Source organism: Eumetopias jubatus, unplaced genomic scaffold (genome assembly GCF_037043125.1).
Source record: "Eumetopias jubatus isolate StellerSeaLion01/CBP00866 unplaced genomic scaffold, mEumJub1_p1.0 scaffold_1, whole genome shotgun sequence".
NCBI lineage: Eukaryota > Metazoa > Chordata > Mammalia > Carnivora > Otariidae > Eumetopias > Eumetopias jubatus.
In genome coordinates, this window is record NW_028274807.1 from 218,065,279 (window position 1) to 218,088,737 (window position 23,459).

The 23,459-nt window shown below is 62.6% G+C and overlaps 2 protein-coding genes and 1 non-coding gene across 3 annotated transcripts; 1 reads left to right on the forward strand and 2 right to left on the reverse strand.

The window, feature by feature from the left end:
• Nucleotides 1-460: 460 nt before the first annotated feature.
• CNN2 (calponin 2) lies at nucleotides 461-8,243 on the reverse strand. The gene is made up of 7 exons (XM_028126241.2): nucleotides 8,112-8,243; nucleotides 3,919-4,040; nucleotides 3,427-3,493; nucleotides 3,181-3,318; nucleotides 2,384-2,500; nucleotides 2,074-2,220; nucleotides 461-1,473 (listed from the first exon to the last, which is right to left on the reverse strand). The coding sequence occupies exons 1-7, from the start codon at nucleotides 8,172-8,174 to the stop codon at nucleotides 1,195-1,197; spliced, it is 933 nt and encodes a 310-aa protein (XP_027982042.1). The 5' UTR covers nucleotides 8,175-8,243; the 3' UTR covers nucleotides 461-1,194.
• Nucleotides 8,244-13,520: 5,277 nt separating this feature from the next.
• On the reverse strand, nucleotides 13,521-13,627 carry LOC114226359 (U6 spliceosomal RNA). Its single transcript, XR_003612740.1, has one exon. It is a non-coding gene; the product is annotated as a U6 spliceosomal RNA (small nuclear RNA).
• Nucleotides 13,628-14,016: 389 nt separating this feature from the next.
• Nucleotides 14,017-23,372, forward strand: TMEM259 (transmembrane protein 259). The gene is made up of 11 exons (XM_028126318.2): nucleotides 14,017-14,387; nucleotides 19,064-19,342; nucleotides 20,025-20,124; nucleotides 20,620-20,730; nucleotides 20,960-21,082; nucleotides 21,171-21,271; nucleotides 21,363-21,420; nucleotides 21,551-21,634; nucleotides 21,716-21,848; nucleotides 21,917-22,016; nucleotides 22,134-23,372. The coding sequence occupies exons 1-11, from the start codon at nucleotides 14,154-14,156 to the stop codon at nucleotides 22,677-22,679; spliced, it is 1,869 nt and encodes a 622-aa protein (XP_027982119.1). The 5' UTR covers nucleotides 14,017-14,153; the 3' UTR covers nucleotides 22,680-23,372.
• The last annotated feature ends 87 nt before the right edge of the window (nucleotides 23,373-23,459 follow it).

The following is a 23,459-nucleotide window of genomic DNA, read 5'->3' on the forward strand; positions in this document are numbered from 1 at the left end:
TCCAGAAGGTTGAATAGATTTCCCGAGCTCCTGGTGCAGAGGATACAAGTGTATGGAGCTGCAGCCCTGAAGGCAGCGGGAGGGTGAGACGAGCGGGGAGGGGTGAGGCTTTGGGGACGAGCCGCGTTTGCCAGGCAGGGAACCCCAGGCTGAGCGAACGGCGCAAGCGGAGGCCGGGCGACGGGACACCAGAGCGGTCTGTGGGGCTGCGAGACCCTGTCCAGCCAGCAGGGAGGTACAGCCTCTCCCCCGCTCAGGTCCTGACCTTCTTCAAGTTCCTTCTTCACCCCACACTGCATTTACCCTGCACTCACCTGCCGGCCCTGGGCCTCAGCTCCTCCAAGGCAGCCCTGAGGACCTGCTGGAGAATGGCCTGCCGCCCCACCCCAGGGCCCCAGGGCCCCCCACTGGGACCCAAGCCAAACCCTTCCCCCGAGCGGACTCCCAACTCCACCAGCAGTTTCTTCCTTAAAAAGAGGTTTTTATTGCCTTTGGTCCACAGTCAACATTTCACATTATCTCTTGGTCCCAGGGCTCCTGGATGGGGGCCAGTCCCGGGGGAGGACCTCTGGGTGGGGGTCCCTGTGCAGTACTTGGCAGAGGAATGGGGACAAGTACAGGAAGGTGGGGGGGTGGCTCTGCCTCAACCACTCAGAACTCTGTTGTCCTACCTCAGTTTCTCCACTAGCCCCCGGGGCGAGCCACAGGTGAGTCCAAGAGGGCCAGAGAAATCCAGTTCCTCACAAGACCTCAAATATTTCGGACTATGACCTGGCCCTCTCCCAGGGGGCCTCCTTCCTTCCCAGCACCCCCTTCCACCATCCCCCCACTGCCTTGCAAAAAAAAAAAAAAAAAGTCTTCTTTCATTAAAACTGCTTGAAACTTCCGTGGGTACAGAAACCACAAACTGATCAGCAGAGAAAAGGGAAGAGAAGGAGAGGCAACCGGAAACCATTCAGGGTTGGTCCCCTCCCTGCCCCAGTTTCTTCCCCCAAACCACTACAGCTCAGCCCAAAGCCTGCTGGGAAACCGGTGGCCCGCGTGAGCCCCCACACCGTGCAGATCTGCATGTGCTTCACCCCTTCCCCACAAGCCCTCAGCTGGTAGCGCTCAGACAAGGAGAAAAACAAGCCGAAAACAGAAGAACCCCAAAACCACAAGGAGCGATGTGGGGAGACACCCTGCACGGGCACCTCAGTAGTCGGCCTCCTCCTGGTGGCGGTAGGGGGTGTACTCCGGGGCCTCCCCGGGGCCTGGGCAGTCACCTGCAGCCGCAGAAGCCCCATCGGCCACGGGGCCTTGGGGGCAGTACTTGGGGTCATAGATCTGCCGGCCTAAGCCAAAGACCTGGCCGCTCTGGTTGGCGCCCTGCGTGTAACCCATCTGCAGGGACATGGAAGAGTTGTCACACTTGTCGGTCCCCAGCTTGGTGTCGTAGATGTGCCGCCGGGTCCCCGGAGCCGTCATGCCCACCTGGACAGGGAGGAGAGCGCTTCAGGGCTGGAAGAAGATGCGGGGAGGGAGGCCCCAGGAGCCCCCGCCCCCAATTCCCCCACCATCCCCAGCTGTCTCTGCCCTCAGCAGCAGCTCCGATGGGGTCCTTCTCCACCCCGCTTGGACGCCCTCTCTGTTCTGCCTCTCTGCTGAGTTGATCCCCACGGCCAGTGACCCCCTCCCTGGGAACCAGGGGCGTCTGGGTCCAGCTCTCCCTGCCAGCCAGGAAGCTCCCCAGGTTGGGGCTGAACCCCCCCGCAAGAACCCGAGAGTTCCAAGACCACCCTACAGACACGTGCAATGTGCAGGAAAAGTGAGAATCACAGGATCTAAAGACACCGGGGTTGAACGGGCCCCTGGGCAATCCTCTGAGGGAGACTGAGGCCCAGAGCCCAGCAGCAACTTCCCTGGGGACACACAGCAAGCTGAGCAGAGCAGAGAAGGCACAGGCCGAGAAGCGGAGAGAAATCCCGGGTGGGATTCTCCGTGGGAGGCAGCCATGGGGACAAGGAGGCGGCCACGGGGTTTGGCGGGGTGGAGAGGTGGGCGGGGACTGGGCGGCCGGAGCGGGGGCCCCACCTGGCTGGCACACTTGTTGGTGCCCATCTGGAGGCTGATGGTGGAGTGGTCCATGGGGGGCAGGATATGGTTCTTGGGGTCGTACAGATGCCTTCTTGTGCCATACGCCGTCATGCCCGACTGACTGGCACATTTGTTGGTGCCCATCTGCAGGGCGGCGGGCAGGAGAGGTCAGCTGTCCCCCCCCGGGCCCAGGCCTCTAGATCCAGCCCCGAACTTGAGGGGGCACGGAGCTGGACAGGGCCTGGGTCCCACCGGCAGCCCCCACCCCACCATGGCGGGCACGGGGCTGGAGGCCGTGGGCGCCCACCTGGAGCCCAATGACGCACTGGCCCGCCTTCATGGTGGCGTCATCAAAGTTGCGTTCCTGCTTTTCTGAGTATTTGACGCCAATGTCCACGCCACTCTGCAGCCCCTTTGTCTTGGCCTGGAGGGGAGGGGTGCTGGGAGTATCACAGAGGGGCAGCCGGGGCCCTGAAACAGGCCCAGACCCGTGCCACCCTGGGGATCGGGCTCCAGCCGCCCCCGACCCACCTGGCACCCAGCCGTCTCACCCCAGGGCACAGCTCAGGACAGGAATTCTGGGAGGCGTCCTCACCAGCCACCCTCTGCCTCCTTCCATCACCCCAACCCTCCAGCAACCCACCTGCTTGCCCGACACCTGCCCCTGCCCCTCGCCCCTCGCCGGTCTCCCTGCCTCCATTCCCCACGTGGAGGCCCCAGGGTGCTCCTGAAATGCCATTCCACACGCAGTTCCCTCCTCTTGAAATGCCGTTCCAACCCTGCCCGGTCACTAGACCCCACACATGGCCCGATTCCCCCTTCTTCAGGCTGCTTCTCACAATTTAGAACTTACTTATCATCTATAAGGAAGGGACTGAAGATCGAACCCTAGTGTCTACTCAGGTCTCTGGGGGATGTTGGTGTGTCTGCTGAGGCTCGCGGATTCTGACAAACAGCCCCACTCTGGCACGGGGCGCTGGTGTCAGGGAGGCTGCCTGTCGCCACTGAACCCCAAGGGGCAGGAGGGAATCCGGGGCATCTGTTAGTCCACATGGACCTCAGGGCGGGGCCCCGGGCAGGTCGCTGCCTCTCTCTGGGCCTCACCTTCCCGGCCAGGGCGAGAAGAGACACCTGCACCTGCGTCATGTTCCCGCTCTCAAACAGGTCGTTGGCCTCGAACAGGTCCACAGGGTTCATGCCGTAGCTGACCATGGCCTTGATGAAGGTGGACAGGTTTTCCAGCTGGGCGGAGGGAGGCAGGGGACGGACCGTGAGGCGACCCTGGCCTGCCCACCTGCCGGGTGGAGGAGGTCCCGGCGCCCCCTCCTCGTGCTGCCCCCAGCCCCTCACCTGGTGCCAGTTCTGCATGGAGCGGTTGATCTTGGGGACGGAGCCTGGCTGCAGCTTATTCATGAGTCTGGGGGGGACACACGGGGAACCTGCGTTACTGTAGGGGAACCTCAGAGACCCGAGACACCACTTCCAGTCCTGGCCACACCCATGCCTCCCCAAGCAGCCTCGCTGCCTCTCCTAGGCCTCAGTTTCCCCTCCTGGGATGCATGCTTCAGCGGCAAGGAAGCAGAAGCCCAGGAGTGACGGGGGCCGGTGTCAGCGCCACGGCTGGTGGGGGTGAATCCGGGAACTCCCAGTCCGCGGGGAAGCGCAGAGGCGCTCCCGCTGCAGGGAGGACGGAAGGTAAGGATGTTCGTTCTCAGTAACACAAGGAAACAAAAGACAAGACCCGAGACCCGTCGCGGGGAGAGTGGACAGGCTTCCTGCAGTAGGTGGAGCGTGACCGCGGGGCGGGCAGGGCACCCAGCCGCGGCCAGCACACGCACTCACGTGCACAGGATAACTCCGTCTTTCAGACCCTTCTGGAAGTCGGGCCCGATGGAGAGGCCTGTGAGTCCCTCGATCCAGCTGCGGAGCTCTGCCTCCTTCTGGGGGTCGTACTTGGACAGGAGCTGGAGGGGCAGAGGCACGGGGAGGGGGTGAGCCCAGGGCGGCCGCCCGCGGCAGCTCCAAGGCAAGCGGAGACCCCCACGGACAGCCCTCCCCTTCGCCATCAGCAGCACGGGCATTCACAGGCGCAGACACCCCCGGCCAGCCACACTCCGGCTCTGGGCGACTTGCGGCGGCGCCAACCCGCGAGGGACCTGCCCCCGCGGCCGCCCAGCCCCGTGCGCTCCCTGCACCAGAGAAATTGCCTCTTCTCTGCTGTTTTTATTTATTTATTCACGAGAGACAGAGGGAGAGAGAGAAAGAGAGAGAGAGGGAGAGAGAGAGAGAGAGAGAAGCAGAGGGAGAAGCAGGCTCCCGCGGAGCAGGGAGCCCGATGCAGGGCTCGATCCCAGGACCCTGGGATCATGACCCGAGCCGAAGGCAGACGCTTAACCATCTGAGCCACCCAGGCGCCCTTCTCTGCTGTTTTTAAATGGTTGTGAGATGCACATGACGTTTATCATTTTTACCATTTTAAAGTGAACAGTTCAGTGGTTTTTAATACACTCACAATGTTGTGCAACTATCACCTCATTCTAGTTCCAGAACATTCCATCACCCCAAAAGAAACCCTGTTCCCATCAGCCGTCACTCCCCGTCCCTCTCCCCAGGCCCTGTCACCTCTAACCCCCTCCCCATCTGTGGATGAGACTGTTCCGGACGTGTCACCCACGTGGACTCACACCCCACGTGGCCTTCTGTGTCTGGTTCCCTCCCTGAGCGTCGTGGGCTTGGGGTCCGTCCCCGGGGCCGCACACATCGACACCTCACCCCTGTTCGAGGCAGAGGGACGTTCCCGTGTGTGGATGGACACATTGTGTTTATCTGTTCATCCATGGATGGACATTTGGGTTGTTTCTACCTTTCGGCTCTTGTGAATAATACTGCTATGATTACCCATGTACAAGTTTTCACTTCTTGTGGGTACATATCTAGGAGTGGAATCACTGGGTCACGTGGTAACTACATGTTTAACATACCGAGGAACCACCAAACCTTTCTCTGTTCCCTGAACTGACCATACCAGTTACTGCCACAGGGCCTTTGCACAAGCTGTCACTTCTGACTCAGATGTTCACATGGCTGGGTCCCTCCCATCAATCCACTCACCAGTCCAGCTTGAAGGTCATGTCCTTGGAGAGGGCTTTCCTGACTACCCCGGCTGTGAAGCTCTCCTCATACCCCTGTCTCCCCCACCCTGCCTTATTTTCCTTCTAGCTTTTATCTTTATACAATATGCCTCCTTGCTTATGATCCACCCCTCGAACTTTGCCGCCCAGCTCAGTGCTGTCTCCACAGTCCCAGGATAGTGGGATAAAAATGCTCATGGTCCCCCATCAGGGCACACCATTACCCACAAACACGTACACACACCCTGTTCCCAATGGCAGCATCTCAGGGCACCAAAGGCAAAGAAAGCCAGGGGCCCAGGGAAGCCCCAGTAAGTCAGGCAGTCCCAGGCCAGTGTGTGGTGTGAGCAGACACGGTCAGCCCCAGGGCGGCTCCTGGGGAGGGGAGGTAAGAAGCTGAGTCCAGTCCCCGTTCAGCTGCAGACTGTCCAGTTCAGTGGGCTTTTTGCTCTAGACCCACATCGATCCTTGCCCTGGACACTTTCCCTTCCTGTCCTTCTGCCCTCACCAGGGGACCGGGACCCCACAGCCACCCTCTGTAGACCCAATTCCTACTCTCAGCTCTGCTCCCAGCTCCCTATGACCATGGACACAGTTCTCTCCCTGTGCCTCAGTTTCCCTATCTATGTCTGGAATTGTTTGCACAAGGGCCTCCTGAAGCAGGCCCCACCTCTTGGTTCCTACACATAAACACCCCCACCCCCACCCCCGGCCCCGGGATCAGGACTGGGCTGACCTGAGTGCAGTAGAGACAAAGGCAGGGAGGCTGGCCTGCAAACTTGATCCTCCCCTGCCCCCCAGCCCCCCCCACCCCCCACCCCGCCTCCGTCTCCATCTCCTGGTTCCCACAGCCCCGCAGCCCTGCAGCCCTGCCCTGAAGAATGACAAGCTGAGCTTGAGGCAGGCCGGCTCGTCCAGACACCTGGCATACCTGCCCAGCTGGGCCGGGTCCCTGATGGCTCCTGGGGGCCGGGGTCCTGGGCAGAGGCGCCTGGCCAGCCCCGCCTGCAGCAGCCGCCTGCACCCCCCACCCCTGCTGCCCAGCCGGCCTTCAGCACATTCCTCCTCACCGCAAACTGCCAGGAATGCAGCTGCTGCATCCCTGCTAAATCGGGACCAGCTGTTCCCAGAGGTCTAGACCCCCCAGCCGGCCGGAAATCCAGTGACTGCTCAGGGACACGGTGGACAACAGCCTGCCTTCATGCCAACCAGCCTGCGGCAAACTGAGGCACACGGGGCCAGGCAGCGGTCTCCAGAGGTCTTAACGTCCTCTTGAGTAGCTGGTCAAGTGGGCAGGGCGTGGGTTTCAAGGCACAGGAAGCCGGTTTCCAATCCTGGTGCGGCCCGAGTGACCGTGACAAGCTAGCCACCGCCCTGCCCATTCTCCAGGCCTGCAGACTGAGGGCTGGTCACAGGGAGCCTTCTGACCTCATCCCAGACAGAGCAGGTCTCAGCAGGCCCCATCCCAGTCCGTCTGCGGAAGCTGCCTGCACACTGGCCAGGGTGCCACCCACTTCCTGCCGCCCCAGGGGAGATGCAGGGGGCTGCCCACCAGGGCCAGTGGCCACCAGGCGCTGGAGGCAGCGGGTCTCGGTTCGAGTCCTGACTCTGCCGCTCGCAAGCTGTGTGATTCTGGGCAGCTGGTGTGACCTCTCTGGGCCCCACGTACAAACCCACGGGGCTCTTCAACGTCTTTGGCGTTGAGCAGGGCAGCCCGGGAGCACCTACATCGGTGTCAGCGTGTGAACGTTCCCCCCATGCCTTTATTGCTGGAGTGGAAAAGAGCATGTTTAAGGAAGGTTCTGGAGCCTTAGTTCCCCAAGCCTCAGCCTCCTTCTGTCTAAGGAGCTGGAGGGAGGCTCCTGGGAGCTCACAGAGGCCATGCAGTCTCCCTCGGATCCGCGATCCCCGGGTGCCTGTGGGGCAGGTGCCCGTGTGGGGCTGGCAGGGCTCTGCCTTCCACATGCCCAGGCAGGCTCCCGGGGGCTGCTGGCTGTGGGGCTACATTCCCAGGTGCCCCAAGAGAGGGTGGGCAGGGATGACAAACTGCCCTCCGGCTGGAACGGCCTTGAGTGACGGGCCTAAGACAACTCCCTGGGTCTGGGAGCACCCCCTGCTCCCCCTTCCCTAGGATGGACCCTGCTGTGTGACCCTCCACAAGCATCTGCCCCTCTCTGAGCCAGATCAACAAGTGCTTTCTCAAAGTGTCTCCCCCAGGCCCCATCCCGTGTTTCTAAGTTACAAACCTCACACCTTTTAGGATTACATTCAGGGGGCCCCAGGCATCCTGTAGACCCCCTTTGCTATCGCTTTAACTTTGTCAGATGGGGACAAAGAGAAGTTACCAGGGAGCAGCTGGGCAGCCCCCTCCGCGCTAACTTCCCCCTTGGTGACGCTCCCCAGCCCAGGTGTTAGAGGTGGGGAAATTCCTGTGGGGGGGGCCACACCCTTTCAAAACAGGGCAGGAAGGGCCCCACTCCTTTCCCCTCCTGAAGCTTATGTGGCCAGGGAGCGAGGAGGGGCGGCTGGGGTCCCCGCACACCCTCTGGGCATTCTCAAGTCCTCGCGGCGCTGGAGGGGCCCGGGCTGTGGGGCTGAGAGTGGGGGGGGGGGCGGGGTTCCGATGGGGGAGGGCTGGAGGAAGGGGTTAGGCCCAACCGCCCCCAGGTGTTGGGGGGCGGTGCGGGGCCACAGAACTCACCGCCCCCCCGGGGTTGAGGGAGCCTCGGCGACGATGCCCGCGGCACAGCGGACCTTAGGGGCAGGAGGGCCATTCTCCTCCCGGGTCTCAGGGCCCACCGCCCGCCACGCGCTGGGGGAGCCGCGCGGGGGTCCCGGCCCTGCGCACGGCGCGGCGTGCGACGGCCTCGGCCGGCGGGCTCGGGGGGCGCGCCCCTCACTCACCCGGTTCTTGACCTCGGCCGACAGCCCGTACGAGGGCCCCTTGTTGAACTGCGTGGAGCTCATGGCTGGCGGGGCGGCGAGACGGGCCGGGCCGGGACGCGACGGGCCGCGACGGGCGCGCCGGCGGGGGACGCGCGGGCCTGGCCGCCACGCCCCCGCCGCTGATTGGCCCCCGGCGCTCGTGTCCTTATAAGGCCGGGACGCGCCGGATTCCTGCGGCCCTCACTTCCGGAGCCCCCTCGCCGCCCCCGAGCCCCGCGCCGGCGGGGCAGCCACCGTCGGCCCCGCGGAACGGCCGGGCCGCGGAGGTGCGGAGACCGCCCGCACAAGGCCGTCCTGTCCTCTCCCTGCTGGGAGACCCTCGGCGGCCCTGTCACCCTTTCCGCACCCTTCGGCCCGCTTATTTGGGGCGGGACTCTCATCCCCCTGGGGCACGAATGAGGACTGCTCTCTGTCGCACAGAGGCGCCTCCCGCTCTACCCGCTTCCTGGGAACTCCCACAGCTGGGTGGTGGACAAGGGAACTAGGGCAGGCTCCTCAAAGGAGGGGCCTTTGGAGCTGGGGCTTTGATGGATGAGTAGGAGTTTGCCAGCCCAAAAGGGATGGTGTTCCCGGCAGAGCAAAAGGTGCAAAACCCTGAAGAGACCGTCAGTGGTTGAAAGCATGTAGAGGTCAATCAGATAGGTTGGGGAAGGGGGGTTGGAATGAGAAGGGGCTTTGAATTTCCCACTGAGTAATGATAGGCAATGCGGAGGGAGTAGAACAGAGACTTGAGGTCAGGAGATGTCCTGGGGGGTAGAGCTGAGGCTGTTGAGTTCTCCAGGCCAGGCACACACTTGGTGCTCAACACGTGGTGTGTGCTTGTACAGATACATCAACCAATCAATCAATGACAGAATAAATGAATTTACTTGTTCAGTAATTCATTCATTCATCCGCTGACACAACTACTCATTGCTCAAATGCTCCCTGACATGGCTTCTGGGCTATTCCCTTGCTAGGAGATGCTGGCTCGCAGGAGACCTTAGGTCCGTCCCTGCCCGTTACTGGAAAGACAGAGCTGGGCACAGACTCCTACCCCTGCCCCATGTGAGCAAGTATGGGACAGAAAGAAGAGTCTGAAAGAGGGGCGGCAGAAACTGGAGGGGGAGTGGGGGCTCCAGGAGAGGTGTCAAGGAAAGCTGCATGTAAGAGGGGACATGGGAGATGGGGTTTTAAAGCATGAGTAGGAGTTTGACACATTTGACAAGCAGCTCATTGGGCTCAGTGAGGGCTCAGAGATGACTCACCCCTGCCCTTTCCATGGGAAAGCACACCTCCCTGGTTCCCCAACCCCTGGATATCTGTTACCTCTCCACCTCTCATTCTCCCATTCCACCTATCCGAAGATCCTTTCTCCAGGGTTCAAGTCCTAGCCGGTGGTCTTGGGTGAGTCCCTTGGGTCTCAGTTTCCTTGTCTGTAAAAAGGGGGAACCGGCACACAGCGGGGAGTCAACAATGAGACAGTGCGGCTCTGAGGGTGGGGAGAGTGCAGTTTGTTGGTATCTAGGTGGGGAGCTGTGAGGGTGGTAGGATCCTGGAGCAGGGGCAGGGGGGTCAGGTAGACGCCTTGTGGGTCCTGCTGGGGTATGGGAGTCAGTGGGACCCACGGCGCGGTGGAGAATGGCATCGGGAAGGGTGCTCAAGCCTGTCCCCTGGCCCCCACCCTAGCCTATGGTGGTCAGTGGCTGCCAGCAACATGCCCATGGTTCTCCTTGCCATGCCCAGCCTCTGGCGCTTGGCCAAGGAGCCGCCAATGACTCTAGGGACACCATCTGCACTGGGAGGCCCTGGGATAGAGAAGTTGGACGTGACACCTGCCCGTGCCCACTCAGGCAAGCATGTTCGCAGGGGCAGTGGCTGCCGGTGTTCTGAGGCGCGGGACCCCCAAACCTCCTAGTGTGCTGTCCGTCAGGGACAAGGGGGGGCCAGCCGGCAGCTCTGCAGCCTCACCACCCCCGCCCAGTCGAGCCCTCCAAGTGTGGTTGGGGCGCCGGAGGAGGCCCAGGCTTCCCTTCATAGATTTTAATTAATCCTGGCTTAAAATTAAATTCAGATTTTGCAAAACATCTGAGCACATTTGGAACAACTTGGGGATGTGTGTTTTCCTGTTCAGTGTAAGTTTTACACAATCTAGCTATGGATGAATATTTCCAGAGACACGAGCGTGGGGACTGAGGTGTGCGGGGCGTGGGGAGCGCGCCCCCCCGATTTGGAAGACCTCATGCAGAAGAAGGTATAAATTGGTACCTTGTTAACTTTTCATACACATTACTAAAACTGTTCTCTTTTAGTTCTTTCAACATGGCTTGAAACTTAAAATCACATGTGTGGTCAGGCTCATGTTTCTCTTGGCCGACGCTGTTCTGGACCCTGGGCCAAGTCCAGATTCCAGGTTTGGTTCGGTTTGGTTTTTGGGGGGATGGCTCTTGAGCTAACAATTTTGGGGGGGTACATTTTTAAGTGGTTGAAAAGAATCCTCTTCTGCAGCATGTGGAAATCCTACAATATTAAAGTGTCAGCTTCGAGACACAGTTTTACTGCCACCCCGCTGTGCTCGTTCATTTACAGCTGCCTTCATGCAACCCCGTCCTGAGCGGAGCTCTCTCTGGGCTGCCAGGCTGAGAATACGGGCTTTTGGCCTTTTACAGAAAATAGTTTGCCCACCTGGGTTCTAGACACTCAACCTCCCAGAACCCAAGAAATCCAGACTCAGACATCCCCAAACTCAGAATCCTGGAGCCTGGAAGCTTAGGACATTATAATTTTCGAAACTTCGCCTGAGGACCTCAGATTTATGGGATTACACAATTCTGTATAATCCTTTGGCCTCGGTGCCCCCACTTGCAGCCTGGCTTCAAATCCCAACTCCCCACTGGGCTGTGTGATTTCATGCAGCAAAGACACTTGGCGTCTCCAGGCCTCCTCTCCCCATCTGGAAAGCTCCTTGCAGCCCTTGGGTTTGCTGTCAGCATGAAACGGGTTAATTTGTCAAGCACTTGCAGTACCACAGGGTTATCTAAGATAAGGGTTGTCCAGTCAACACACGTCAGTATCTTAGGAATTCTGGCCTCGTTGGGAACCTGGCAAGGAAGTCTGGGACCCCTGCAGCCGCCCTCTGCCCATAACCCCCAGGGACTCACTCATTCCCCCAGGACTGACCCCTGAGGAGACTGCAGGGGATGTGGAATGATGCCGGCCTCAGGGGGAAGGGGGCGTCGGTCCTCCAGGTACTCTGGGGTGGGACCTCGGTGATGCCTGTGGGGCAGGAGGCCACAGTTGGAGGACCTGGGGTTACAGGGCCCCCCAGAGCCTCAGCCTCAGGTACTGGGTTGGGGGCTGGGCCTGGGGTCCTGGTGGCAAACAATCATCTCAGGACACCTGCAGGCAGAACAAGCCCAATGCAGACAACAACAAAACAGTAACAGTAACAACAGCATCTCAGAGGAGGGAGTGGGGAACCTGTGAAATCAGGTCAGGAGCCTCCCTTGCTCAAAATCGGCCCTGCTCTCCGAGGCCCCTCCCCTGAGATGTCCTCCAGGACCCCTCCCACTGCTGGGTGAACTCCCCACCACACTGGCCTTCTCACCGAGCCCCAGTCCCGTCTCAGGGCCTTTGCCCTGGCTGTGCCCTCTGCTGATGCTCCGTCCGCCTGGCTCCTTCTCTGCCCTCCCCCCTGTTGGAGGGGGGCCTCCAAGCTTGGAGGGCCAGCTTCTCGTGAGCCTCCCTGAACCCCCCAATTAACTCTCAACCCGCCCCAGACCGGCTTCCCGCCCCCTGGCCACCAGCACACCTCAGACGCCTAGCAGCCGTGCCTACAGCACCCTGGGACACCCAGCCCAGCTTCTCACTTCCCCGACGGTCCCCAGAAGCGTGGGTGTGGTGTGGCATTTGGTCCTACTCTATCGCTTTGGGCTGAGACTTCCAACTCTCCTTGGCCATTTTTCTTTCTTCGTGAGGGTGGCTTTCCAAGGAGGTCAGCAGTCGTGCGCTTGCTTTGGCGGCCCTGAGTTTCTGCCACACGGCAGGGAGCTCTAGACAGCGCGGCAGCCACAGGGGGCCATTTCAGTGTAAATTATACACATAAAAATAAATGGCTACATTTCACATGCTGGAGGCCTTGGACCTCGCTGGACAGATGAGCGCCTCGCAATGCCACCCCCCCCACCCGAAGCGAGGCTGGGTTTAGGCTGGGTTTACCCTCCAGGTCGGAGGGACGTCTGCCTGCCTCTCTGTTGGGAAAGACGATTTTTTCCTCCCTTTGCAGGTAACAAGTGATTTGGGAGTAATCCAATAATTTCAAGAGTGTGCATATATTGAGCTCCATGCCAGGCCCAGCTCTATGTGCAGGGCACTCTGTGAAACAGGAAGAGAATGATCTCAGCCTCCCTCCTGGTCGCGGTGGAGTGGGACACCATCTGCGCGGCCATCTTCTGGGTGTGCGGCTCCCAGGATCACAAAACCTGGCGGGTGGATGTGGAAGGTTCTCTCAGCTCCCTGCTCACAGCTGAAAGGTCTCCTCGCTCTCTGACCACCTCCCCCATACCCTGGACTTTCGCGGAGGCCCGGTCGGCCCGCCTCACAAGTGGGATGCTCGCCCTCAGGACCCAGACCACACATCAGTCTCCCTGCGGGTCCTTGAGCTCTGTGCGGGCTCAGGCCCCGGGGCACCCGGAGCCGCCTTCCCCACTTGCAGCAGGCCTGGTGTCCGCTGTCTTTGGCCAGGGCAGCCGCTCAGGCGCCCTCATTCCGTGCTTCCAGCCTCCCCCTCCGCCTGTCCTTCCACACTTCCCGTTGCCGCAGGGAGCGTGGCCTGGAAGCACCGGGCATACGGCAGGCACTCAGTGAATGTTCACCCGTTATTTCTTTGGCGGTTGAGCCGCCTTTGGAGGATGACAGAGGGAGGGAGCACGTGGAGTGTGCTGGGCCGCGCGCTGCCCGGCGGGAGGGCGGGGGAGTGGGCAGGCCCACGTCTGAGCCCAGCCGCAGTCAGGAGGACCGCAGGCCTGCGGGTCCAAGAACGCCTGCCTGAGCCGCCGGGACGGTCCAGGGACCAGGTCCGCCCCGTTCGGGGTCCCGCATTGTCCACGCTCTCGTCCCCTCGCGGACGAGGCTTGCGCGGGTGGCAGGTGGCAGACGCTCACCGGAGCCGCGCCCAGCCCCGAGTCCGCAGGTCGGGAGGAGGGCGACGGCAGGTGAGCCTCCCGAGCGGCCCAGTTCACGGAGGGAACACCCCGCCCTTGCCGGGAGGGCGAGAGCGAAGCGCGGAGCGCGGCACAGCCCTCACACCGTCCTTTCCCCGCGCGCAGGCAGGAGGCGCTCTCTGGGCGTTGGCGGCCACCCACCGTCGCGTTGAGCGGGGCTCTGAAGCAAAATATGGAACGCTTCACGAATTTGCGTGTCATCCTTGCGCAGGGGCCATGCTAATCTTCTCTGTATCGTTCCAATTTTAGTATATGTGCTGCCGAAGCGAGCACGACGTGGAGGCTCCGTACAGGGCTATTTAAAGTTCAAAACTAAAATCACTTTACAGTTAGGCCGCGCTGGTGCAACCGCACTCTCCATGCTTTTCCTAAGGCTCCGTGTCAATGACTATCTCCTACCGTCACGCTTGCCTTGAGTGTCTCTAATCACACTAAGACCCTAGATGTTGACTAATTTAATCGCAAGTGCGGCTTCGCAACCGCGAAGGCTTGTGGGGGATGATATGCAAAAGAGCCCCGGACGGGACGCAGCCTCGCCCCTAGCCTGGGGAGAGGGCGGGGCCGCTTTGGGCTGGCCGCCGCCATCCCAGCGTTCCCCGCGAGCGCAGGGGAGCCGCTCTTGCCGCCGCGGCGACTCGCTGGCGTCAGCAGGCCGCGGAGGCGGAAGATGGCGGCGGCGGCGGCGGCGGCGGCGGCGGCCGGGCGTCGGTGAGCAGCGCGGCCGCGGCGAGAACGGCCGATGGCGGCCGGGAGGCGCCCCCGGGGAACCGCGGGCCGCTAGGGCGCGACGGTGGGCGGCATGTCGGAGCACGCGGCGCCCGGGGCCCCCGGGCCCGGACCCGGGCCCAACGGCGGCGGCGGCGGCGGCCCGGTCCCCGCGCGCGGGCCTCGCACCCCCAACCTCAATCCCAACCCTCTCATTAACGTGCGCGACCGGCTCTTCCACGCGCTCTTCTTCAAGATGGCTGTCACCTATTCGCGGCTGTTCCCACCGGCCTTCCGCCGTCTCTTCGAGTTCTTCGTGCTGCTCAAGGTGACCGAGGCCCCGACCCCTGACTCCTGACCCTTGACCCCAGCGGCCGGACCCTCCTCCCAGGCCTGCGACCTGTGACCCCGCCCCCGCCGGGGCGGCGAACCCCCCTCCTCCAGGTCCCTCAATCTTGCCGTTGGTGGCTCCTGGTCCCGACTCCAGAAGCTCACTCGCAGCCGTCCCCAGGCTGCGCCCCTGGCCTCCGCCTCTCCCGGGTCCCTCACCTCTGGAGGCTGGAGCCCGGGAGCCCGGCTCAGACCTGCCAGGGGTCTCCTCCCAGCCCCGCGACCCCGGGCCGTGCTGCCTGGGGTCCTCAGTCCTGGCCCAGACCCACCCCCAGTCCTGGGCTCCCCCAAATCCCGGGAATTCCAGACTCCCCTCTCCGCTCTCCCCTGCCCAGGACACACCCCATGCCCACTTTACTGCGCTGGCAGCCACTCCCCGTTTCTGTCTTTACCTGCTCCTTTCTTTTCTTGGGGCTCTCCCCGCCCTTAGGATCTCCCACCCGCCCCCTCCACTTAGCCCCTCAGGGGAATGTGACCTGGCTGAGGACACCTCGCCAGGGTTAGTGTCGAAGTTAGAGCCTGCTCTGCTGCCCTGGCAAGGGGCCTTGTGCGAACCCACGGGTGGCACAGAAGTGTCAGCCCAGACCACAGCTCAGGGAGGACTGGCCCTGGCCTAGGTTCTTCTAAGAAGGGGTCTCCGACGATCGCTGCAGCTCTTGGGGAAGGTTCTGGGTTCCTGAGCAGAGTGGTGGTCCAGGTCGGGCAGATGGCCTTTTGCTTCCCATCAGAGTGCTCCCACGCTAGGGCTGGAGATGCTAAGATCACCAAGTGAGCTTTGGGCGCCTCGTCTGCAGAGAGGGGGTTGATGCTGGCATTCGAGGCGCCGGGGCTGCTGGCCAGAGCAGGTTGGTCAGGAGCCGGAGGCACTTTGGGGTTTGGTGGAAGGAGTGCGGACTTGGTTGTCGGTTCTGGCCTGCCACAGGCTACGGGAAACGCACTGGTCCCTTGTCTGCAGGACTGCCTGATGCTGCGCAGAGCGAGCCTTCCTGCTCCTCCCTCCCCACAGCCCCCCAGAGCATCACGGGTTCCCTGTGGGGGATTCCTGAATTGGGCTTCCTTTATTGGGCTCCTGGGTGTGTGGACAGAAGTCCGTGTGTGGGCATGATTTCCTGGGTAGAGGAAGCACTGCCTTCCTCAGATGGTGAGAGGGGGGTCAGCCTCTGCTGAGAGCAGGTCCTGGTCGCCTCAGTTCTGACCCGCCACTTCCTGACTTGGGAGCAGATGGTGTGTTTGGGCCAGCCTGGCACACAGATGAGCCTGGCGTAGGTCGTCAAGTGTCCTGGGAGGCTCTCAGACTCCTGAGCTCTCCTCTCTGGACCAGGGTGCTGGGCTGAGTGACCGTGGGCTGACGCCTGGAGACCTCGTGTACCTCGTGAATCTGCCCAACCCCTGGTGTCTTGTTTCGCTCATCTGCACAGTGAGGCCTGGGCCCGGCTGATCTGTGAGGCTGCTGCAGGTTCCAGAAGGCTGCTTGTCTTTGCTTCCTGCCTGCCCAGCTTCCGGTGCTCTCACTGCAGAGATGGAGTCCCTTTGTGGACTTGCTCCTGGCTGTCTCTCTCTCTCTCTTTTTTTTTTTTTTTTTTTAAAGATTTTATTTATTTATTTATTTGACAGAGAGAGAGAGCACAGGTAGGCAGAGAGGCAGGCAGAGGGAGAGGGAGAAGCAGGCTCCCCGCTGAGCAGGGAGCCTGAACGCGGGGCTCGATCCCAGGACTCTGGGATCATGACCTGAGCCGAAGGCAGCCGCTTAACCAACTGAGCCACCCAGGCGCCCCGGCTGTCTCTTCCTGTGGTCCCTGTTCTGCTAAGCTCACGGCTGTGAGGCAGCCCAGCCCCCCCCCGACCCCCCACTGGGCCGGCCTGTGGGGGGCAAGAGGCAGTGAGTGGCTGGGGCCCATGTTCCGGCAGCCCTGGGCTTCCGCCTCTGCTGGTTTTCCTGGCATCGAAGCCAGACCAGGACCTCCCGAGTCCTGGAGCAGCGGGCACTAGGTGCCCCAGCCTGTCCAGTTGGACTCTGAACCTTGGGCAGCCACGGAGCAATGCCTGCAGGGTGACGGGGGGGGCTCTGATATTCATTGCCTTTGCCACCCCCCCATGAATGGAGGTGACCCTCGGGGTCACTGTGATGTGTGATAGGTGTGTGGAGTGCCCCAGGGTCCTTGCTGTGAACGGGTCCCTGAACACATTGTCCTTGCCACCTCCTGCCTGGTTCTGGACACAGCACTGAGAGGGCAGAACAGGAGGGAGGGGGAGAGTGGGGCATGGGGTGAGACAGTGGCTAGGTGAGGCAAGGTCCGTGTGAGGTCAGGCAGCCTCAGGCCTCAGCAGAGGCAGCCAGAAATGCGGCTGCAAAGGCACTGGCCGGTCAGCAAGGCCAGTGGGGCTGGGTGTGTGGGGTCACGTGGAGTGGCAGAGACTGGGGGGCTGGGGGACCTCCTGCAGGGCCAGCTACTGTCTTGCCTGGGCAGATGTGGGCGTGATAGGTCTTTGGAGGCACCAAAGCTGTGTCTGCCCCCTTGTTCCTAACGGGGAAGCTGAGGCCCAGATTAGGGCAGGCCTTGTCAGGTAGGATAGGGAGCTCCCCGCTTCGTCAAGGGCGACAGACCTGAGGCCTTAGGGCAGGAGGAAGATGCTGGTGGGGGACCCCCTCGAGGAGTCCCGGAGAGGGCAGCAGGGTGACCCTGGGGACTTGGGCCACTCTGGGGTCACACATATTGGTGCCACCGGCCCCCCTCGTTTCATGTGCTCTTCCTTGGCAGGACAGGTGGCTTCCCTCCCTTGGGATCCAGCTTCCCCTGTCCAGCGTGTCCTCTGGGTTTAATTGCCAGCACTACCTCTCCGGGCCCTGTGGCCTCTGGTTAGGTTTTCTCATCTGCAAACTGGGGTGGTGGCAGACACGTGTGTCCCCGGGAGAAGAGCCTGGACAGCCCCTGGCGCCGGGCCACGCTGCATGTTCAGCCCTTTGTGTGAGATCTTGGTACATCAGGCAGCCAGTCCTTTTGGTCCAGGGCGGGCAGTGGGCTTGGCGCCTGGGCCTGGCAGATGTGGCCAGGAGCTTAGCACAGGGCATAGCCGTCTGGTCTCATCCTGCGGCTGCTTTGGGTCCCAGCCCTCCCATCTCCGGCTTGGCAGTCTTGGGGAGAGGGGCTGGGGTCCTGAGGGGCACTGGGTGGGCCGGTCTGTGGGAGGCTCTGCGGGCACGCGGGGCCTCAGCCGGCCGTCCACACTGCCACCCCAGGCAGGGGTTCCAGCTCTGCTTGCAGCTTCAGCGTCTGTCGTCCGTGACTGACCTGAGCGGCACCCTCATCGCTGTCCGGCAGGGGCGCTTATGGCTGCAGGCAAAGGAAGTACAGTTGATGCTGGCCCAAGAGAGGAGGCTTTGGAGCAACACATCTGCAGGGGCGGGGTGGGCTCCCGGCTTCAGGCGGGGCTGGGCCCCGGATTGCGGCAGCATGCTCAGACATGGAGCTGCTGCGTCCCCCTCTGGTCCCAGGCCCTGTGGCCGGGCCAGGATGGGAGTGCACACTCTGCTGCCCAGTCTGCAAGGCAGGCGGTCCACGGCTGGTGCTGGCAGCCCGTGTGCGGCTCCTGGCGTTCCTGCCACTGGCCGTGCGGCCATGGGTTGCAGGCGTGTTGAAGGCTGCACTGGCCCATCTGAGGAAAGGCAGCCCCTGAACACCCACTTTTCCCAGAACAGTGATGGGCGTCACATCGGGCCAGCTGGGCCCTCTTCCCAAGGGTTGGGGCCGTGGGTGATAGGTGGGCGTGTTGCCCAAGACGCAGCATCCAGTCTGGGGGACTGACACTTGGCCAAAGGCCCCATGAGTAACACAACCATCTTGGGGCGCCTGGGTGGCTCAGTTGTTAAACGTCTGCCTTCGGTTCAGGTCATGATCCCAGGGTCCTGGGGTCAAGCCCCCGCATCGGGCTCTCTGCTCAGCGGGAAGCCTGCTTTTCCCGCTTCCACTCCCCCTGCTTGTGTTCCCTCTCTAGCTGTCTCTTTGTCAAATAAACGAATTAAGTCTTAAAAAACAAACAAACAAACAAAAATGCAACCATCAGACAGAGACGTGGGCTTCCGGGGGAGGGGGTGGCCCTTTTGATGCTCCTACTTCAAGGCAGTCAAAAGGTGCTGTTGGTGGGGTGTTGTAGGGCAAAGTCTCACCTGACACCAGCCTTCCTTCCTGCAATGGTGACCAGGGGCCAGGTCACTCTGTTGGGGGGGGGGCGCCCCGGGCACAGTGGGGGCTGAGCAGCACCCCCCAGCCCCACCCATCCATGCCAGGAGCACGCCCAGTGCCCCCTGGGGGCAGGAGCTCATTTTACAGATGGAGGGGACATGCCTCCAAGAGGCGCAGCACGCTGGCCCTGCCAGCCCAGGAGGGGTGCAGAGGGCGCCAGGCCGGGCACGGGAGGCTGTTTGTAGCCGGTGAGGTCAGGGGTGCTCGGAGGACAAGGCAGAGCGTGAGGCTGCTGGGCAGGCCTGAGCCCAGTCTGACCCGTGCCCCGGTGAGGGTCCTGCACGTGGCCGAGAGGGCATCCCCCTCTTCCTCAGGGCTGTCCCGGGACTTGCCGTGGACCCGGGCTTCTCCACTGACCGTCTCCTGCCCGCAGGCGCTCTTCGTGCTCTTCGTCCTGGCCTACATCCACATCGCCTTCTCGCGCTCGCCCATCAACTGCCTGGAGCACGTGCGGGACAAGTGGCCGCGGGAGGGCATCCTGCGCGTGGAGGTCCAGCACAACTCGAGCCGCGCGCCCGTCTTCCTGCAGTTCTGTGATGGCGGCCGCCGCGGCAGCTTCCCTGGCCTGGCTATGGAGCCAGGCAGCCCAGAGCCGGAGGAGGAAGAGGAGGAGAAGCTGACTGTGGACATGTTCGGGAATGCGTCCATCAGGGTGAGCGGGCCAGGCGTGCTGTGCGTGGGGGTGCCTGGTGAGCCGGTGCTTCATCTGTCGCGGGCCGCTGGCTCCCCCTGGCCTGCTCCTGCTGGTGGGGCCCTGGGGGGCGGGGACTGTGCTGGAAGACTCAGGGCCTCGGGCCATTTCCCAGCCCTAGTGGAAAAGGATTGGCCCATGTCTGGGGGCACCAAGGGCAGAGACCGCTGAGGAGGAGGCCTCTGGTGGCATTGGGCCAAGAGCTTGAAGCTGGTCCTAGCTGTCCTAGATGGAACCGCTGCCCGTGGGGTGGGGAATGCCCTGTCACCGGAGACGTGCGGGTGGATGCCGGCACTGGCAGAGGTCAGGTGGGTGTGGGGGGCCCACAGCTGCACGGGAAGGACCTGCTGAAGTAGTGAGAGCCTGGGGTCCTGTGGTTGGTGCAGACCTGGCCAGGCAGTCCTGGCTTCAGGATGCAGACCCTTGCCTAGAGATGGCCACTTAGGGGAGTGTGGTGTTGGGGTGGGGGTCTTTGGGAGGTTACAGGTCAGAGGCCTTCCAGCCCCGGAGGGGGAGGGCATCCCAGCGGAGGCTGGGGGGGGTGGTCACAGCAGCCAGGGGTGGGGTGCATGTCCTTGCAGTCAGCAGAGGAGCTGGGCCTCTGGGCCAGGCTGCTGATGCCCTCCTTCTCGGCACTCCGCAGTTCGAGCTGGACATTGAGCCCAAGGTGTTGAAGCCACCGGGGGCTGCTGAGGCCCCGAATGACAGCCAGGAGCTCCCCTTCCCAGAGACACCCACGAAAGGTACACACCGTGGGCCCCTGGCCGGCTCAGTCAGGGGAGCGGGCGACTCTTGATGTCGGGGTCGTGAATCCGAGACCTGTGTTGGGTGTGGAGATTTCTTTCCTTCCTCTCTCCTTTCTTTCCTTTCTAGGTTTTTATTTCTTTCTTTACTTATTTGAGAGAGCGAGTGAGAACGAACACGCGCACAAGTAGGAGAGGCAGAGGGAGAAAGACAAGCAGACTCCCCACTGAGCGTGGGGCTCAGTCCCAGGACCCCGAGATTGTGACCCAAGTCGGAGCCAGACACTTAGCCGATTAAGCCACCAGGCGCCTTGGGCAGAGAGATTTCTTACAAAATAAAACCTTCTCCCTTCTCTGGGAGCCTCCTCTGTGAGCGGCAGGAGGCAGGCAGGGGTCCTGGGGGCGTGGGTGGTGCCTGCCAGGAGGGGTCACCCAGCCCTCTCAGGGAAGAGGCCTAGAGCGGGGCTCCGAGGCTCACAGGGCTCGTCCCCACAGTGTGGCCGCAGGACGAGTACGTCGTGGAGTACTCCCTGGAGTATGGCTTTCTACGGCTGTCACAGGCCACACGACAGCGGCTCAGCATCCCCGTCATGGTGGTCACCCTGGGTGAGTGGCCCCAGAGCGAGGAGCCAGGCAGTGGGGCTGTCCGGCTCTAGGGGCTCCCGGGAGGGTGCCTGGGGGCGGCCCGGAAGCACTTGGGTCCGAGGTCCTGGGGCCGTGTCCACTCTCCAGCCGCAAGAAGCTTCCTCCCTCCGCGGCATCCTGGGGCATCGGGGTCACAGCATTGCTCGGGTGGGGGCCCTGGCCAGACACTCCGTTGTCTGCCTGCCCGCAGACCCTTCACGAGACCAGTGCTTTGGGGACCGCTTCAGCCGCCTGCTGCTGGCCGAGTTCCTGGGCTACGACGACATTCTCATGTCCAGTGTCAAGGGCCTGGCCGAGAACGAGGAGAACAAGGGTTCGGCGGGCCCCGGCACCAGGTGGGGGCGGGGTGTGGAGCAGTGGCTGGGCAGGTGCTCATGGCCTCCCCCCCTACCTCTGAGCAGGCTTCCTTCGCAACGTGGTGTCCGGAGAGCACTACCGTTTCGTGAGCATGTGGATGGCCCGCACGTCCTACCTGGCCGCCTTCGTCATCATGGTCATCTTCGTGAGTGCCGCGGGGGTGGGCTGGCGGGGCGGGGCGGGGTGGGCACCGGGGCAGCCCCTCCCTGAGCCATCTCCCCGGCCCTCGTTTGCAGACCCTCAGCGTTTCCATGCTGCTCAGATACTCCCACCACCAGATTTTTGTCTTCATTGGTGAGTCTGCCTGCTGGCCGGCCGGGTGGGAGGGGTGGGCTCCGCCCCAGACCCCCACTGCCCCCTGCCCACCCCACCCAGACGCCGGGCACCTCACCTGGTCTGCCCGCCTGCCACTCTCTGCCCGCAGTGGACCTGCTGCAGATGCTGGAGATGAACATGGCCATCGCCTTCCCTGCGGCGCCGCTGCTCACTGTCATCCTGGCCCTCGTAGGTGAGGACTTCTCCCTCCCTCCCTCCCTCCTACCTCCCTGCCCACCTGCCCGCCCGGCCCAACTGCCCGGCCTCCCCACAGGGATGGAGGCCATCATGTCTGAGTTTTTCAACGACACCACCACGGCCTTCTACATCATCCTCATCGTCTGGCTGGCCGACCAGTACGATGCTATTTGCTGCCACACGAACACCAGCAAGAGGCACTGGCTGCGGTGAGCACCCCGGGTCCACGGGGGGCGGGGTGGGGTCCGCGGGTGGCGCCTCACTGTGCTCCCTGCAGGTTCTTCTATCTGTACCACTTCGCCTTCTACGCCTACCACTACCGCTTCAACGGCCAGTACAGCAGCCTGGCCCTGGTCACCTCCTGGCTCTTCATCCAGGTGAGGGTCTCGCCTCGCTCCCCGGAGGGGCGTCCAGCCTGTGCAGGGTTCCGTGGAGGCCGGGGTCCTGGCTCTGGCTGCTGGCCTGACTCAGCCCTCCCCCGCCCCCCCCCCCAGCATTCCATGATCTACTTCTTCCACCACTATGAGCTACCCGCCATTCTGCAGCAGATCCGAATCCAGGAGATGCTGCTACAGACCCCACCGCTGGGCCCCGGGGCCCCCACGGCGCTTCCGGATGACCTGAACAACAATGGGGGCGCCCCAGCCGCCACCCCTGACCCTGCTGGCCAGCCCCCCGCCCTGGGCCCCAGTTTGCCGGGCACTAGTGGGGGCCCTGGGCCCGTGGCTGAGGCACCCAGCTCTCTGGTGGCCGCAGCAGCCTCGGTGGCCGCAGCGGCCAGCAGTGACCTGGGCTGGATGGCAGAGACAGCCGCCATGATCACAGACGCCTCCTTCCTGTCTGGCCTCAGTGCCTCGCTCCTGGAACGGCGGCCTGCTGGTCCGCTGAGCCCTGGTGGAGGGCTCCCCCGAGCTCCCCAGGACAGTGCCCCTTCCATCAACTCCCTGGCGCGTGACACAGCGCCCCCAGCTGCCGGGGTGAGTGGGCCCAGCCCCACACCCACAGCCCCAGTGGACCCTCCCCCGGAGGTCGGTTCCTGAGCCTTGGGCAGCTGACCGCCCCATCCCTGGCCATGTAGGCCCACTGGGTATGACCAGGCTGGAGCCCTCGGGTGTCGGGTAGGCTGTCCTGGTGGTTCTTGGGACCGCCCAGCCTGTCTTGGGTGGTGTCATGGTCCATCAGGTTTGCCCAGAGTGGGGCTTCTCTTCCTGTGTGGGGCCTGCCGGAGGCCTGTCCCTGCTACGTTAGTGGTGGGCCCCCCAGCCAGTGAATAGAGGCAGGCCAAAGGGGGGGGTGTGTGGGGGCTCCATGGAAGGTTCTGGAAAGGGCTGGTGAACTGTGTGGAGTGAGCTGTCCCTCAGTAGCAGAGCTGGACAGGTCTCTAATAAGGTGAATGCAGGTGGGGGCCGCCCTCGCTGTCCCGGCCTGCTCAGCTGGTGCTCCATCATGCTCAGTGCCTTTTCCACGGCCTCTGACCCCAGGTGTGTGTACCAGGGCCGGGGTCCCGGGAGGGCAGAGTTCATGCCTCGGGCTCGGAGATGAGGTATACAGGCGCCAACATGGAAGGCAGTGGCCGGGTGTGGGGGTCCAGCCCTGCTGGGGTGGGAGTGGGGCAGGGCTGGTGGCCAAACTAAATCACTCGGTGAGGAACGCAGAAGAGCGCTCATTCCATTCTATTTAATTGCAGTGTACAAAATTGTGTTTGTATATAGAATAAACTGTTGACAGCGGCGGGTCAGCGTCTGTGTGCGCAGGCACGGAGGGGCCTCGGTGCCACCTCCTCCCGGGCTTCGGTGCAGGCTGGGGCAGGGGCCCAGGGG

Bases quoted from the DNA above. Each gene is read 5' to 3' on its own strand.
- CNN2 (XM_028126241.2), bottom strand. From the start codon at position 8,174: ATGAGCTCCACGCAGTTCAACAAGGGGCCCTCGTACGGGCTGTCGGCC. The intron at 4,041-8,111 runs GTGAGTGAGGGG...CTGCCCCTCCAG, and splicing joins CGGCCGAGGTCAAGAACCGG to CTCCTGTCCAAGTACGACCC. The intron at 3,494-3,918 runs GTGAGTGCGTGT...TGTCCCCCCCAG, and splicing joins GACGGAGTTATCCTGTGCAC to ACTCATGAATAAGCTGCAGC.
- TMEM259 (XM_028126318.2), top strand. From the start codon at position 14,154: ATGTCGGAGCACGCGGCGCCCGGGGCCCCCGGGCCCGGACCCGGGCCC. The intron at 20,125-20,619 runs GTACACACCGTG...TCGTCCCCACAG, and splicing joins CCCAGAGACACCCACGAAAG to TGTGGCCGCAGGACGAGTAC. The intron at 20,731-20,959 runs GTGAGTGGCCCC...GCCTGCCCGCAG, and splicing joins CGTCATGGTGGTCACCCTGG to ACCCTTCACGAGACCAGTGC.